This window comes from Cryptomeria japonica, chromosome 2, assembly GCF_030272615.1.
Source record: "Cryptomeria japonica chromosome 2, Sugi_1.0, whole genome shotgun sequence".
Taxonomy (NCBI): domain Eukaryota; kingdom Viridiplantae; phylum Streptophyta; class Pinopsida; order Cupressales; family Cupressaceae; genus Cryptomeria; species Cryptomeria japonica.
Window position 1 is genome coordinate 296,268,863 of NC_081406.1, and position 18,780 is coordinate 296,287,642.

Genomic DNA, 18,780 nt, shown 5'->3' on the forward strand with positions numbered 1-18,780 from the left:
GGAAGCGTATTAGTAGTGGACATAGCTAATTTCACTCATTTAAAACTTTCAAATTGTACATCAGATTTCGATTTTTTTTTTGGTTGTTTATGTATACGACTTAACTGCTTATAACTAAGGATTTGGCTTCTGAGTAGTAATGGTGCACGCTGTGGAATTCATTATGTGCACAAAGGTCAAAAAATGGTCATTCAAAGTGTTGCCTGATACATAATCACTTTTGCGCCAATAGTAGATAACTCAAAATAGTCAGTAGTAGTGGACAAATACCCTATTAGTTATGCACAAATGGACTAATTATGGTAAAAAAAGCTAAAAAATTATCCACTATTGATACATGTGATTTTAATTAATGAACTTCTCATTATCAATTTTTTTGGGTCCTTTAAATCTAGTAAGAAGGGGTTAGATTGATAAAAACTTGTCCCTATTAAAACTATGTCCACTATTGAAACTATGTTCACCAATGATACCTTTATCTTCCCCTCGTGTTTAAAGTTAATTTTCCTATTCATCAATTCAATTCTTGTTATAACTAAACTATGGTCCAAATGTACATTTTATTGATTAAAAAAACCTTCAAAACTTGTTCCCTCACTTTGTTCGGTGGTGATTCTCTTCCATCCACAGCCTTCAAGTTCTGCTTAAAGAAACAGAGCCTTAAAGAATCCATTAGTCTCTTCACACTCTGCAGTAGAAGAAACAACGCTCAAAGAAACAGAGCCTTAAAGAATCCATGGAGAGCCTGAAATCATTACATAGTTGATACCGTGCAATAAGGTGATACGGGCTGCTCCTGCACAACAAACAAAGAAATTTGCAGTAGCGGAGCTTTTAATTTAATGGAGGAAAATGGGGATGCACTGTCTCGCTAAATGCTCAGGCAAATGGAACATAGGAGAGTTAAGCCGCTAGTTTTCACCAGAAGCGGGAAATTTAGGCGGGATTGAAGTTTAATTTAGACGCCTGCCTCATTAATGTAGACATAAAGGACACATTTGTTTGCATAAGGTCTGAATGGCGTAAGAACCAAAACGACTGCGTAAGTTCGTGACAAAATCAAGGAAACGTGCAAGAAATCGCGGCTGGACAGCGTACGATCATGGGGATGGGACATTAAAAAACTATTCCTCTGAAAAGTGTTCGCAGGGCTCAATTTCATAGACCTTCAATGCATATCGTCAAGCCATCTTCTGCAGCTGCACGGAAGCTCGTTCTTTCAGAAAGAAAGTCCTATCGACGAAAACAATTAATTCGGAAAATGTTTTCTGTGCGAGTAAATACCTAATTATGAGGCGAATAAATCCTTTCATTTAATTGTTGTTGTTGTTCCAGTTGGTTGTGTTTATGTTTTCTGTGCGAGTAAATACCTAATTATGAGGCGAATAAATCCTTTCATTTAATTGTTGTTGTTGTTCCAGTTGGTTGTGTTTATTCCATAAATCAATCTGTAGAAGAAGCTGTGAAGTCATGAGATCTTTATTACCCATGGCTCCAACGAAGCTGTTGTTGATTGCTCTTCTCATTCTGCAATGTGGGCTTCTTCACTGTAGAGGCCAAAACATATTTATTCTTGAACGGCCAAAGTTCCAACAAAACTTAGGATCTGATGGGCTTGACGAACCCAATCTAGTGGAACTGCAAGAATTTTTTATAAGAGATTTGGAATCTGTTAGAGACAAATCTTCCTCTGCAGAGTGTGAAGAGACTTATGGGTTCTTGCCATGTACGAAAACCGTTCTTGGTAACCTGTTTTTGCTGGGGGTATATGGATTTTTGATGTTCAAGGCGGCCTCCTTTCTGCTCGATGGAATTGAGCTTCTGTTGAATGTCATGGGTCCTGGCATCGTGGGTGGCCTGCTTCTTCCAATGCTTAGAGCTCTGCCTGACACCCTGGTTATATTGGGTAAGCTTGGCTATTTCATATCTATTATTCTATTTTTATTTTAATACTTTCAACAAGTATTCCATCTAACGTTTTGTTTTAAGAGATAGCATTGTTCCTAGGAAACCCATTTGGAGAGGGCGGTTTATCTCGTCTTACGCAAGTTTTTGGGTGGTTAGGAAATACAAAATATCGCTACTGTGTAAACGGAGAGTGTTCTGCTGAATATTGAACTTGGAGCACCCTGGTCCTCAGTGCTAGCATAGTATAGATAGGAAATAATTGCACTGTTTGGTTATCAAATTGCAAGTTTTGGACGACCCATCTGTCAGTAGTAGTCATTCCTTGTTCTCATGCTTTACTGGTCTATTGCGTGATGTGACTTTCACATCGGTTAAGAGTTGGAATTGGAAAGGGCAAAATGAGCCATCACCTGGCTTTAGTCGGCAGCACAGGCATTTGCATCCTGTTTCATTAGAAAAAGAAAGCCCCAATAGCTTCTCCTTGATCTACAAATTAAAATCCAGCCTCTAATGTGGATCAATGCAGGTTATATAATTCTGAAAGTGGTTACATATAATGTTAAAGGTGAACAATTTAATAAAGGAGACGCTGAAACGGGACTGTTATGCTTTTGTGTTGTTTGTCCTGTGATGATTTATACATGAAGTTCTGGATCGTCGGTAGATAGGGATGATTTGTGAAAGATTTCCAACTCTTACGTATTTGAATTGGTAATGGGGTAGGATGGAGAAATCGTTGAGCTTTTATGGATCAGATAGAACTTGAATTTAGGACATTTCATTCATTACTGGAGTGTTTTATCACTGAGCTATTAATTTTTAATCTAATGTTGCTTCTTTCAACACAAAATCGGCTTGCCCTTATATCATGTTGAGCTTTCATGAATCATGTAGAACTTGAACCTTAGATCTTTCATTTTCTCCTGGAGTATGGATGTCGCTTATTTCCAACAAAAGTTAGAATTCATTTCTATATATGGATGGCTAAAAAGAGCAATCCATTCAAATTGTTGAGTTACAATTCATTTAGATCAATTAGGACTCAAACCTATGATCTTCCATGTGCTACCAGAGTTCATCACTTTGGATGTGACCTATTTCCATGCCCCCTTAAATGCTCCTAACCCGACTTTGAAATAACATGTTAAACTGCATTTGAACCAACTAGAACTTAACCTAAGATCTTTCAATCATTGCTGGAGTGCTCCACCAACCACTATGACCAACCCATTAAGAGACACTTCCAACACAGAGAAAAAAGAAAGCACAGGAAGTTAGATTCTTTTAAGCTACAGGTGCATAGTTCTAGAGAAGATTTTAGTATAAATGTAGTCTATGAGTGGGTGTTTATTAGAATGTGGTCTCACAATATGGTTCTAGGCATTGTTTGTTATTTTGATGAACAAAATGTAACACTCAAAGCACCTTTGAAGTAAAGCTGTGGAATGCATAGTCAACCACACAAACATCTTGCGACTTGCGACTTTAAAACCCATTGTTAAACACAGAAACTTAAATCATGCAAAGGAAAAATGAAAGGAACAGTTTGGTGTGTTTCTTCCTTTCATCTTGTCCCATGTAAGACTCAGATTAAAAATTGATGTCTTCTGAGAGAGGGATTAAATTTGAAACATATTGCTGGCCCTTACATTTGGATTGGTAATGAGACAGGATAACGCAATTAGTGATTCCAGTTTAGCTAGAAAGAAACTGTGAACAACATATAGAAAGAAAATGACAAGCACATGAAGTTGGCCTTTTGAAATTTGCAAAATTTTGAAGCAGGTTCTTTTTAGCAAGTGAATTGGCCTATAATATGGGTGCATTGTTTAGAGTCTCTGTCAGGCAACAATATTTTACTTGAATTTAGTCACCTTGTCATGACCTGATGATCTTATGATACAAAGCATGATGGCACACTTGCAGAGTACTCGTCGAGTTTTTGAGCTCTACGAGTTTTTATGACTTTAACTCATAGCAAAAACTCGTCGAGTAATCGCCAAGTTTTTTGCAAAAACTCGGTGAGTTTCTTTTAAAAACTCGCCGAGTAATCGCCTTGTTTTTTGCAAAAACTCGGCGAGTTTCTTTTAAAAAGAGGTCCAAACATGTGAAAAAATTATCAATTTTTGTTTTTTCAAGTCAATTTCATTCTCCCAAACTCCCGTTGAAAAATATAGGGGGGAAACTGCATTGATAGAAGTAGGGAAAATTTAACCTCCTAGTTTGATTAGGCTCCATATAACAACATAATTAGCATTGAAGAAATCTAGGTATTATACGTTTTAGAGTTGAAAGTTTGAAACTATGAGTATGAATGATGAAATTTCAAATATGATGAAAGTTTGAAACTAGTTTTAGCTAGAGCTAGGAAGAGGAAGTTGTAATTGTAATTTGTAATGATGTATTTACTTTTGGTTTTACAAAAACTATTTACTATTTTGCTTCCAACCATCAACATTTCTCATGAGGATGCGATTTTGTAGACACTTTGCATTTAAATATATCTAGAATCAGCTTGTTTCTTTTGTCTTATCATTTATTGACTCATTGGATGCATCTTCTCATTAAATTTGGCAAAAAAAATGCATTTTTTATTAAAATTAAGCGTGTTTATGCATTGCCGAGTTTTTCGCTGAGTTTTTTCGAGTATTTCTCGAGTTTTTGCCGAGTTTTTTTCTTAGGGGCTTGGCCAGTCGAGCCGAGTCGCGAGTAGTCCAACTATGATACAAAGTGTAGAAGAGGCCTTGTTTATATATGCAAGGATGAGAGATGGGATTAGACAATATTTGGACAAGTGTCATGAGACAACTAACATAACAAAAAATATTAATGATTTGGGAAACAAAAAGCAAATGCGATAAAATAGAATAAGATGTTGGCATTGAGTTGTCATTGATGTCAATTGGTATTGCAGGCTATCGGTAGAGGTATATCAACCCGGTATGAAGAAGATTGATCATGCATAAGGAAGATTAACATGAAGGCTTGTCAACCAATATGGTGGAAACAAGTAGGTATTGAGACTGTCAGTGACATCATTGGTAAGAGATGATATGAAGTTGTGTTGGCATGACAAGTTGTAACCGGTTTTAAGGTCGTTTGCTTGCTTATGATAATGTTTGTGATAAAGAGGCAGAGTGACAAAGAGATCACAAACCATCGGAGGTGAAGTTGTGCTACCGGTGTAGTGTACACTATCGGTTAGTAGCAGAAGAAGGTCTCACCGGTAAGGGCTTGTGTCGGTATGAGTTTGTTGAATGCTCAAAGTTTAAACCAACCTTTTGTCAATAAGTTGAGTGTATGCCGATGTGATGCCACATGGAGCTGAGGTGGTGAGCATGCAGAGGTCGGTGAAGTTTCCATCGACTTGGTTGTTGGAGTAGTTAGTCGATATTAAATGAAACAACCAAAAATCATAGGTCGATAACAAATTGATATGGCTCGAGGAAGAATGAACGACAAAGAAAGATTAGGGAGTTGTTGGCGCTTGGATGTAAGCAAGGAATCAGATTGCAAGAGGACCTCGAGAAGGAAACAACTGGGTCATAAATGAGTCAACGGATTTCAAGGCTGAAAATCATGGTCGGGTTTGCTATTTTTGGTAAACATATTTTGGACAGATAGAAAATGTGTGATGGCTTATTCCTCCAATGCAGGGGTGCGATCCAAGGCAGATCTGATCGGATTGGATGCAGATTTGGTCGGAAGAAGGAAATCCTAGCCACCCTTTGTTTGAATTGGTTTTTGGCGTGAAAGCTTCAGGTCAAATATGGCGACCTAAGACAAATAGAGTGCTGTTGAAAAAGGGTAAAGAAGAGAGTGAAATTGTTGTCTGTGAAAAAAAGAGAAAATACTTGAAGTGTTTGAGTGAAGATTGAACTAGTAAGGAGAAGAAGGGTAAACCGACAGAGTGAGCATAGAATGCAAAGGTAACAAACAGGAAGAAGCAGTACCTGATAGAGAGTGACCAAGTGCAATTTGAATTCAACAGAACAGAGGGAGAGAAGATTAAGAAGAGTTAGAACCATCAGAAAGGCTAAGTTGCAGTGTGTGTTGAGTCGATATAGATCGGTAAGATAGAAACCGGCAGTGCAAAGCTTTAAAAGGTTGCAAAACTTCATTTGCAGCAAGGATCTCATTTGTATATCTGAGTTTTAATACTGTTTTCACTGATTTGTTGCGTAGTGTAGGGGTTGTAGCTCCTTTAGGTTGCAGCCTATAAATTGTGCAGGGGTTGGTGCTCCTTGGGTTGGTGCCCCAAAATTTGTAATAAGATCTTTTCATTGTGAGGTTGGATTGGAGCAGAAGATCTTCAGCAGCTATTCTCACCGAGGTTTTCCCCACATTGGGTTTTCCTCGTACATCTGGTGTAATGTATTGCATTTTCATGTGTGTGAAGTATTAATCCTTTTGTTATTTCTCCTACACATTGTTTGCATTGCTTTGGTAACCGATCTGCATCTTGTGTATTTCATATTGAACTGGTATAGCTTTGATTGAAGAAAAATTCTGGATTTGATTGTGTGATTTTTTTTTCCCATCAACGTTTCGAATCACACTTCGTGATTCATCATCAGGATGAAAAGAATTCCAAAGATATGAATTCGGATGAAAAGAATTCGAATGAAAAGAATTCTAAAGATACGAATTAATTCTTTTCATCCTGATTCACATCTTTGGAATTCTTTTCATCCTAATGATGAATCACGGAGTGTGATTCGAAACGTTGATGGGAAAAGAAAAATACACACAATTGAATCCATAAAACTTCATAAGAATATAACATGGATTGTGGAAATCTCATAGCTTTAAATGAAGAAAAATTGTTTAAATCACTGATTCACCCCCCTCTCAGTGATCCATTGTGTCCAGCATAAGATCTCATGAAAACTAACACTTCTAGAAAGATTCTTAGGACCTAAGTAGACTTAGCATACAATGGAACCTACTAGGTGAAATAGTTAGGTAAAACACTCAATTTACACCAACACAAAATCCATGAGGCATGTCCATTTTGGTTGGATAAGTCACTCTACATGGAGATCCAAGGTTCATTTATTGACCAAACCTTACAAAAGAGTTCAATGTAGTATTGATCATAAAAAATTGTCTATGCATAAAGGTGATGTTTTTGTTCGTCCTTCTTCTTCTAATGGTAAGCTTACAGATCTTGTTGAACCCATATTGACTTCTTGTTACCTTCTGATTTGCAATTTTGCACTGTTGTCTTGAGTGCACTAGATTAAACTTGATATTGTGGTGCATTTGATGATGTCTTGTAACATGTTGATTATAAGTATCATTGATGGACAATTGATTTGTATATGTTCCTCATCATCATATTGATTGCTCCTGATGAGTGCTTGTATCTACTTTGAGCAATATACAACACTTTGTTAGATGTTAACTTGTTGATTAACATACTTCAGCTATTATTTTTTTAATAATTGAAAGGCAGTTATCCTAGATTGACAGATGAGGACTAATAGTCATGAGGGCCAGAGTATTGGCCTTTTTTTCAAATTATTACATATTGCAGCATTGTAGATAAAGTGGTTTCATTGATTATCGGAAAGTGTAGATTCACTTGAGAGATGGTCAACTATAGAACTTGAATCATCATATTTGAGGATATGTTATATATACATTGAGATGTAATGAATTGGCAAGTCAGGAATAAAAATAATTCAACCAAAATGGACAAAAGGATTCCAACAAGATAAAAAATCCAACAACATAAAAATGGGCAAAACAAATCCAAATTTGTGACCTACCAAAATAACATGCTTAGTCCAAACAAAAACTTAAAACCTATCAAGACAACATTCTTAATTCAAACAAAATTTTGAGACTTATCAAGACAACAGTTCAGTCCAAACAAAAACTTAGAGCTTATTAAGACAACATTCTTAATCCAAACAAAAATTTAAAACTTGTCAAGACAACAGTTCAGTCCAAATAAGAACTTAAATCCTATGAAAGTAACATTCTTAGTCCAAACAATTTGTGAAAACAACAGTTAAGTCCAATCAAGATAATATAATAAGCCTATTTATAACAATATACTCAAAATTAGCTTCTTTAAAGAAGCTTCAGATCAGCCACCAGATTTTCTCAGTGAAGTGTTTGGCCATACTAACCGTAATCCCTTCAACTTAAAAGGGGGATTAATTAGATTAACCCTTTCAGTTTTGATAGTTTTCCTATATGTGATAGTTAAACTGTTTTCGACTACCTATAAATAAGAGTGCAAGTCTTCATTTGTAAACAATAAACAACAATAACATATATGAGTTTTAGTTTTCATTGAATATTTCAATCTTGTCTCATTTTTCGTTCACTTAGTTCTGTCAATCTTTCTTTTGCATTTAATTTCTGGGCCTATAGCTTTGATGCTTAGCTATGACGACTTAATAGTTGCAACTGGAAAAGAGATTGTCTATCCTTTCCCAACTGTTATGGTCTCCTACGTGCATTCCTTACGTTTGATATTCTACAGGAAGTTGCTACTGCTTTTTATGTGAGATTGAACAATTAATAAATGACAAGTTAATTGAGATAATTTTTACCTGCAAATCCTTAAATAACACATTAATTTCTATTGTAGGATGTACTATATATTGGTTGGCTTCCTTCCATGGAAAAAAAAACAGGATTCTAACTTCTGTACGCTCGAATCCATCTGTTTTGGTTATGATAAATCAAAATAATAATTTGATAGGTATATCATTTCGTATTAAGTCATTTTGATTTTGATTCTAAGTTATGTTTTCCTATGTGCATTCTTTACGTGTGTGCAGTGTCTGGTATATCTGGAAGTAAGGAGACTGCTCAAAAACAAGTGCTCATTGGAGTGGGTCTACTTGCGGGGTCAACTGTTATGCTGCTCACAGCTTTATGGGGCTCCTGTCTTGTTGTTGGAAAGTGTGATCTTTCGGAAGAGTCAAAGGCAATTGATTCAAAAGATACAAAAGGCCTCAGTCTCTACGGTAGATTTACCCTAAACCTTAGAAGTTCTGTATTATGAGAGACATTTTTAAAAGTAGGTTTTAGTCTTTCTGTATTTTAAGGTAAAATTTTTTTAAAACAAAGAATTATTTTTCATAGTGTATTGTTCTAATATGTGATTTAAATCTATAGGTAAATGTTGTCTATTAATAATATTCCTCACGTCTACACTTAGATGGTCATTTGGTCAAACAATCCGCAGCTCTATTCCACTCCCTAACAATATGAGAAAATTAAACCGAGTCTAAAGAAATACTCAACATATTCACCACTACCTGTAAATCAGACTCTCAAATAATCCTTCTTCAAACCATACAAAATAATGAGACTATAAAGATAGGTGATTTTTTATCTCCTTATTTGTTAGAGTTTTTGTGTAGCTGTTTATGCACTCTTTCTGGTTACTCCAGCTGAAATATTTGGTCATTTGTGAATGTTCATTGTTCACAAAATTTGCAAATTAAAATTATAAGATTTATGTAAAAGGGGCAAATTTTTTTTTTTTTAGAATTAAAAAAGAAGAAAATTTAATATTATTTTTAATTTAAAGGTATTTAATAATTTAGAGATATAAAGAGCAAATAAAAGTAATAGTTTAGTTCGTGATTATATTGTATTGTATAATGCATATTGAATGGTGCATAAATTATAAATAGATATAAATAGTTTTAATTTGAAAAATAATATCATGCAAAAGTTTTAGAGCAATAAGTTACAAGTATGCATCTTCAAAAATGTAAGAATGTGTTCAAATTATATTAAATAGTTTGAAATTTAAAAAATAAAATATCATGCCAAATCTTTAGAGCAACAAGCCATGATAGTGTAGGACATTTAGGATTTCAAGAAAATGGCTTTGAATATGTCCCAACTTGAAGCTGATGCTGCCAAGGCCCTAAAAAATCTTAATTAGTTCACTTGTTGTTGGTTGGCTGCCCTTTCTCTGTCTTTTTGCTGATGGCAGTGTTTTGTAATTAGGGTTTCGGGTCCTTTCAAAACGTATTTGGTCTGTAATAAAAAACAAGCTACGATAGTATGCATCCTTAGACAAGCTTAATATTTGATATTAATATATTACAAAGTTTTAGAGCTTGAACAACTAAAAAAGTTAAAGACAGTATGTTTTTTTTTGGTGATCCATAATCAATAATTGTTAAAAGATTGTTTCACTATTTTGTGTGAGTAATAATCAGCATTCTCTGGGTCCACATCTCTATGGGTTCAGGTGGTGTTTTTGATGTTGACAAATTTATAAGGATTTAAGAGCTTTGAAGGATTTCTTTTTAATAATTTGTATTTATGGGGATGAATGGTAGGGTGTTGAAATCCATAATGTATATTTCAACATTTGAATGTTCAATAAGTTGTGACTCGAATATATGATATGTATTTTATTAGTGTATGTGTAAACTTTGTATTTTGTATGGATAATGATATTTCTAATTTTAGTGACTTGTGTTTATTTGAAAGTAAATTGTATTTTGACTTTTTTTCTAATCGGTCATGATGTATGGTATGAATGCACGATGATGACCTAACATACACACACGCATATGATGGGTATAGGTATGTTTTGTATGGAGATAAACTTTTCATATTCGATTTGATGTATTTAAATAAAAGAAAATCCAAAGGGATGTAATGCTAAAAGACCTTGAAAAGTTAAAATTGGAAGCATAGTCATTGCAAATTGAACATCTTGTATTTACCTCTTAATATTTTAACTTCTTTTAGTTTGCTTATGTTATTCTAATAGCCATCCCCTTGCTCTCCAAGAAATTTGAATTCTTTTTGCCTTACTCAAAACTATGTCTCTTTGTTCTAAATACTTGAAGAAAAGAATGTTTATATAGATATTTTAATATAAAATCACACTACACTTTTATATATTAATTTATAGCAGAAAATACAAAAAAAGAAGTGTAAATATAATTAATAGTTATGTTTAGTTTCAATAGAAGATTACGTTGCAATATTGGTTTCTTCATAGACTTTGAAATGTCAAAACCAGTGGAAATACGAAATCCTTGAACAATGAAGTTCATTAAGATTTTCTCTATATATAAACCAAGAGATTAAGATGATTAATTTGACATAGAAGCTTAGGATACATGGGACATCAATTTTTGAGTGTTAGAACTTGTTTGAAGTTATATAAGAAGCTTAAGCTTGATCAAACTAGGGTCTTCATTTAGCATGCTCAAGGATATAAACCTATTTTCCACCAAGTTTTTGAGATAGGGATGTGTAATGTCCCATGTTAAAATCAAAGTAAATAGTTTTAGCAAACCTGAAAATGTAATTTGACATAAAAGCTTAGGATACATGGGACATCAAGTTTTGAGTGTTAGAACTTGTTTGAAGTTATATAAGAAGCTTAAGCTCGATCAAACTAGGGTCTTCATTCAACATGATCGAGGATATAAAACTATTTTCCACCAAGTTTTTGAGATAGGGATGTGTAATGTCCCATGTTAAAATCAAAGTAAATAGTTTTAGCAAACCTGAAAATGTAAATGGGAACCATACAAATCCTAAGTTTACCCACAACATGAATAAATTTGAAATATGTAAAACTAGACCTTATGAACCCTAGATAATATAAATTTTACATAGTAGATTTCAAGGCTCATTTTTTTGGTTTTAAACTTCATTAGTGTATACTAAAATAATAAACCCTAGTCTACTCTACCTAACCCAAGCATAAATAGAAGTTTCTTATTTCATTTGTATAAATAACAATCCGCGTTGGGAGATAAACAACAATTGTATTTATATTAAATGGTCTTGAATGCTTTATCGAATGTTGCTACTGCAACTATAACAAGTTAAAATACAACAATTTCATGAATAACAACCCATGAATGCACAAAACCACAATAAACCTAAGAATACAATATTTACAAGAAGTCCAGACTACACATCATCTATTAAATGGAACAAAGTTGTAAAATGTTACAATATTCTACTATAACACAAGCAAACTGAAACACCATTCCTTACATATGCGACAATTGTAACTATCATGCAAGCTCAATACTATTGACATCATCAGCCTTTGATTGAGACTCAACCACTTCTCTAACCTAGTGTTTCTTTCTTTGATGTGAGATCTATGAGGTTTTTTTCTCTTGATCTCCTTAAATTCGTGGGTTTTGATCCTCAAATATATCCGGATGCTTGAACACAAGTGCTCATGATAATTGTTAGTCAGGGTTTGTGTGGTGTTGCTTAAAGATGCCCTTTCAATCCTATCATTGTAACCATAAGACAACTAGGAAGAGTGTCAAAAATTGCGGAGTGGTTTTCATCTTGGGCCTTGTATGTGGGAATGGATTCTCATACCCATTGAGCATTATTTCCCTTCATATTGAGTCATAAATGGTGTACTCTTGTATGTAAATGAGCTTGAAAGGTATGGATGAGGGTCTCTTCAAACTATAATTATCTTTAATAAAGTATTGTGAGGAGCCCCTTTGGATTTGATACACTGTCTATTGCATTAATGATATTTGTTGGCTTCCTTGTGGTGTGTCTTGCTAGAATTCAATGTGATTTGGTTTCAAGAGGAATGGGATGAATGTTAGTGCTAGGTAGAATCTTGTGAGGAGTTGCATTGTCACACTATGAATTAATGACATTGTTTATGTATAGGGTTGTAGGTGGAGTGGAATAGTGAAAAATATAAAAAAAATTGAAGTTTAAGGGTCCAAGTTGGCACATGGTCTGTCCCTTCCATCATATATCAAAGTTTTAAGGTGAGATATGCTAGAGGAAAGGAGTTTGATGTCTAGATTGAGTTGCGAGGAGTGTTAGCAAGAGATTATGGAAATATTTTTATGTCCAAACTAAGTTGTGAGGAGTTCTCACAATAATATGGCATATGTATTCACCTCTTGCTTTGACACTTCAAAAGGCAGTTGTAGTATTCATTGCATTCTTGGTTCTACTGCCTCCATATATGTGAAGTCCTTGTCCACCATAAATGTTATATTGTTGATGTACTTTTGGACACACTCATTTGGGATTCTTTCTCTATTTTGCAACTCCTAAATGGACTTCAAAAATCCCTAATATGTTGCTTTGTATGAGGCCTTGTCAGAAAACCTCCAAATATGCTCCATAATTTATTCAACCATTGTTTGGTCCAATCTCAATTGTAGGGCCTTTGTGTGGTCTGTCCTTCAAGAAATAAAACAATAAACAGATAAGAAATGTACCATATCAAAATGGATATTTTCCATTCTTTACCTTGCCTAGATTCTCCATAAACTATTTCCTTATCACCTCACATAAATCAAAATCCTTAACTTCGATAACCATCTAGTATGTAGTATGAATAGTGGTTGTTGTCATCGAATCTTCTCAGTTTGTGTAATAAACTTTTTAAGTGAAATTCATGGTGGTATATTGGATTCCCTTGTCCATGATTGTGCTTACCCACATGCATCTCCTATCCAGAGTAGCCCCAATCTACTCATTCACCTCATTGTTTGTAATTGCTTTCTTTGTTGGTATTCCCCCTGTTATTGCATAAATTTTTTCCTTTGTTATCTGATAGGGCTGATCCAAATAGATGAATTCATCGTGCACCTTGGTGACAACTATCCTAATCCATTCATGCATGTCTTCAAAGTTCGGAATTTCCTTCCAATAGTTAAGTTTCTTGGCTAGAATATTTTGGTATTTCTTCTTGTAACAGAGTCCATCCTTCTTGGCTAGAATGTTTGTCACTAGGAGCTAGGATTAATGCTTTTGAAAAATGTAAAGATAATTCATGATTAATCTCAACAAGATCATGCATATCATCATAATCATTAGGATCATCATTGTTAACATGATCAACATTATTATCATCATCTAAATTAATCATAATAATATCTTTAACACAAAAATAAGTTGAACCATCATTTTTATTAAGCATCTTTAACCTTGGTGATTTGAGTTGAACTTCCTCCCTAGGGTTAGGCGAAGGTTGGACATATAGGACCAAGTCAACATTTGGTGTATTTGGGGAGGAAATGATTTGGGAAGCAAGTTCACGAGCCTTGGCACAATGTCTTTGTCGGTATTGTCTTGCACAACAATTTATTTTGTTTTACTCAAGACTTGCAAGGTTGAGGATCAATCAACATATGCTTCTTTTCTTCCCTTGTAAGGGAGAGGGGGGTGGAATGAAAGGAGACCCACTAGGTTGAGAGATACTGGATGTCAAGAATTTTTCTTTATAAGATGTGGGAGGTTGGACTGCAACATATATTGGAGGAATAGAAGGTGTAGGAAGAAGACTAGGTTTAGGACAAGGAGGAGGAATATCTATGGGTGAAGCGTCTCTATGTTTACCCAAGGCCTTTATCATATCAATTTTCCATTTTTGATAAGATAGAAAAATAATATTATCTCGAGGCTTTAAAGGTTCAAGTTGTTTCTAGGCCAAAAGTAATCAAAGGTGAAATTTACACTCTTCGTTGTGGGTTGGTAAAGGCTATAATTAATTGTGATAATATTTTGTGAGGGAACTTCAAACACTTATGGATTGTAGAAGGAATAACTTTCATGGAAGAGAGCCAAGGATGTCTCAACTTTATATGAAATTGATCCATTGTAAGAATAATAGCAAATGCAACATCTAAGCACTTAGTACCAACCTCAATAGGCAGAGTAATAGAATCAATAGTAGGGGAAGAGAAACCATCATACATCTTGATCATAACATCAGATTTATCATATGTAACTTGATGCAATTTGTTCTTCAATAATAACATTCACCATGCATACTAAATCAATGAGCACCCCTTGTGAGAGTTTGATTTTAATCTTCGTAGTAATGTATAATGGTATATCAGGTGCAGTAATAGTCTCACTAGGATCAAAGGTGATGCATAACTCAAGTTTAGGTTTAGGTTTTTCAATAAGGTTCACAACATTATTGGACTCCACACCTAATTCATCAGGAAAGAATGCAAGTGACTGAAACTCAACAACATTAGTAGAGTGGGAAGGCAAACGATTGGTGAAGATTTGGAGATGCTATGGATTTGTTCTTGTTATCATTCACACAAGCTATAGATATAACATTGTTATCAATAAGGTCTTAAATCATATACCTCAACTTATATCACTTCTTAGTATCATGTCCTACTTGATGATGGTATTGGCAAAAGTCTTTGTGGTTAAAGGAAGATGGTAGAGGTATCTATAGGCTCAATGAGGGGAAGTTGCAACATATTATCATTAATAAACCTCAACATTGTACCATGCAAAGACTTGGAAAGAGGAGTTAATTCTTTCCTAATGTATTTTGTTGAAGGGACCACACTTGGTGTTGTGGTTGTCATTTGAGTGTGGATGTTCTTGGAAGAGTTATCATTTATCTTGATGAAAAATTTGTTGTGTTTGTAGAATTTTGGAAATGATTGTTGAGCACTCTCATTCTTATAAATCAGAGCCATTGAAGGAGTTTATTCAAATTGGCTCTCTTGAAGTTGATAGTTACGAAGCGTTGTGGACAATTGCATGAAATAAGTAAATTTAAAAAATAAAAGCTTATGTCTAATATCCTTTTGCAAATTAGTATTGAAAATTCTTTGAGCATTATGATTAGGCACAAGATAATGCAATTTGTGAATGCAAATGTTTATATCTACCAATAAAATCAGTAAATTTTTCTTTAACTCCTTGAGCTTACAATGAATCAAATTAGTCATAGTAAGCTTAGGACCAATGTTATTTTGAAATTTTTGAATGAAAGCATTATCTAGTTGTTGAAACGAAGTGATGGAATCAGGGGGAAAATAACAATACCATTGTAAAGATTTATACCTAAAGGTTCAGATAAATAACTTTGCCAGGAGTCTTTGATAATGAGAGAAATCACTACACAAGGTTTGAAATCTCTTCACGTGAGTCAAGGGTTCACCTTTTCCATTGTATAACACTAGTTGAGGGATCTTCACATTATTAGAAGCAACCGCACGAACAATCCCATCAGATACTGGGCTTGCTACATCATAAGTGGGAACACTGAACTTGGATTCGGTTAAAGAAGCCAACTGTTGTTGTAAGGATGAGACACTTTGAGCTAGGTTATTGATAGTGATTGGATAGATGGATTGGAATCGAACATATTGGATTGTGATGGAGGAGTAATGTTGTTGTAGGTAGGTGGAGGTTGAGAATAAGGAGGGGGAACATTATGATATGTTGGCATAGGAGATGGTTGGGAAACAAATGGAGGACTCCCAGAATGAGGTATATAAGACTATGAATTAATAGGATTGCCGCAATGACTAACATGTGTAGGATTAACATTTTGTGTAGAGGTAGTCATGATAGAAGATGTATATGTATGCACACTAGGCAAGGTTGTAGTCATAGAAATGAAATGCTCAACTTGACTAGTTGGATGAGAATAACCAAGAGCTTCGACACAACTTTTGATAGGCATAATATTGGCATCTGTAGCGACAGAAATTGTACAGTCTTAATTAGGTTGTCCAATTCAACGCTTAGGTTAGCACTCACGTTAGTGTGTCCCATTGCATTTTTCATTGTATGATTTCTTTAGTCCTTTAATTATTAATTTAATTAAACCTATGTCCTCTTTCATCAATTTACATATCATAAAATTGGGCCCTTGATCCTAAGCATGCCCTTTTTTATTCAATCCTAATTTTACCCTAGTTTAAATCTTCAAGGTATATTTTGCACATCTACACATCTTGAATTGAGCCATTGAGTTGGATTTAGCATTAGAATCAGGCTAGCTCATATCCTTAGAAAATCGAAAAAATGTTGGTTAGATTAGGCAGTATACTACTTGGTCTCGAACTTTTTTCCTTGAATTTTGGGAAATTGTTAAGGCGGTCTTAACCCTATTCAAAACTCACTTGGTGTCAAAATTCATCAATTCTAAGTTGGCCTTTTTTATCAAAATCAAATTTAGGGTTTCATATATATGACGATTCTTTTCCCTATTTGAAGACCCCTAATCTAGCAATTTGGAAGGAGATTCTTGTGAAGTGAAAGTGGTGCTGTTTTGTGAAGTCCTTGATCTATGATTCGTCCATCAATCAAGCCTTCATCAATATTTTCATCAACCTTGGAAGTTTTAGGAGTCATTGAAGAACAATAAGGGGAATCATCGACTATTGATTGGCTTCCTTAGGATTTGGTATGATTTCATGTTGTTTTCAAGTTTCTATATTAAGCTTTAGATATGCATCATATTAGTTTTCAAATTTGCATCATTTCTTTAGATTTGCATTACAATTGTGATTTAAAGCATTCTTATCACTATAATAACCCACCAAAATTGGTCAACAAAATTGAGTATTCTTTTTTTTTTTTTGTTTAATGTAATCATTATGTTTTATTCAATTGCATACTCTGGGCATCCATCCATTTAGGATTAGGCATTCATCCATCCGGGATGAGCATCTAACCATACGGGTTAGGCAATTGTCCATACGGGATATAAGATTCCATCTATCCAATACAGGATAGGCATCTATCCATACGGGGTAGGCATCTATCCAAACGGGATAGGAGATGCTCTGGCCAGAGACTTAGACTCATCGGGACCATTCGGGTCTTGAGCCACTCACTAAGTACTACACTCTTCTAACAAGAGTGCACCAAGGTCGCCGTCCTTAGGAGTAATTAAAATAATACAAGCTTGAATTTCGCCTCGAAATTTGGCTTAAAGCCTCGGGAAGTCAAGCGAATCCATACGGGATTCCTTCCGAGTATGCATTGAATTTTTTTTTCAATTTAATTATCTTATTTTTCAATTAGGATTCTTACTCAACCAAGCCTAGACCCCACCCACGAACGCCTGAGTACGAGGGACAACTCCGTCCCAAGATTGCCTACATACTCGCTTCGGCACGGGATCAAGGCGTAAATTATGTAGTTCTATTTTCTATTCTATGGTTTGATGTAAACTGATTTGTGGGTATGCAACCCTTTCTAGGGTCAGTGTCCCAGACAGTTTCTCTGCGGTTGCTACCCACGATGGTAGCGTTTAAGCGAAGGCTCAAGATGGCCTATTGCTTGTGGCCTAAAAATAACTAGATTCTAATTCTTATTATGAGCGTCACCCAATTGCAAATCACCAATATCCCTTCAAGATAAAAAGAAATCAATTTCATGAGAGCATTTAACTTGACCATCCCTAAAAGGGGTTTACTATGGTTTATCTCAACGGATGTGAAAATCATTTAAAAGTTATCTTATTAAATTATCGATCCAAGGGGGATTACCTGCCCCTTGGATTTTAACTTCCAAGTGTCCCTTATTACTCCCCGATGATTTATAGGGACGATGCCACAAACGTCGTTAATGCAGCTTTATTAGGCGTTAAGTGCAGTAGTTCAACACGACGGCATTACCCGTAAGCGTGACCCAGAGGCACCGTATATACCGAACGCTGCTAGTTTTGGTTTTCCAACTTCCTTTGTTTATTTTCTAAACTAAGAGCTTATGAACATCATGCTTGAAATATAATTATGAAATGGATGTACATAATTTAAACTTTAAATACTATTTGAAAAGAGAAATATCATTATTCTACAATTAAACGAATTAATACATGTATTGGTATGGTAATGATAATTTGTGAACTTATGAGTAATTGCATGAAGATAAGGAATGCGAAATAATATAAATGCAATGCAAAAGTAACGTCATTTACATACAAAATACAGAAATGTTTTCTCTTATCGCAAGACTAATTAATTATAGTGTTACAAATTCCCCATGAGTGATTAGCTTATACTTTTTGAAATTTTGGATCAAATTGGAATAATAAGACTTATTTATTTTTAAGTAAATCAAAATCATTGATCAAATAAAAATCCAAAA

The 18,780-nt window shown here is 34.7% G+C and overlaps 1 protein-coding gene across 3 annotated transcripts in view; it reads left to right on the forward strand.

Moving 5' to 3' along the window:
• The first annotated feature begins 593 nt into the window (after positions 1 to 593).
• The window catches only part of LOC131032582 (sodium/calcium exchanger NCL2), a 50,691-nt gene continuing 32,504 nt past the window's right edge, over positions 594 to 18,780 (forward strand). The window contains exons 1-3 of one of the 3 annotated variants that reach the window (XM_059216585.1): positions 594 to 1,276; positions 1,422 to 1,906; positions 8,709 to 8,897. In XM_059216585.1, coding sequence (XP_059072568.1) covers positions 1,471 to 1,906; positions 8,709 to 8,897 — 625 coding nt within the window. In that variant the 5' untranslated portion in view covers positions 594 to 1,276; positions 1,422 to 1,470. Of the gene's footprint in view, positions 1,277 to 1,353; positions 1,363 to 1,421; positions 1,907 to 8,708; positions 8,898 to 18,780 lie in introns of those variants that run through there. The other 2 variants (XM_059216583.1, XM_059216584.1) reach the window with 2 other exon arrangements.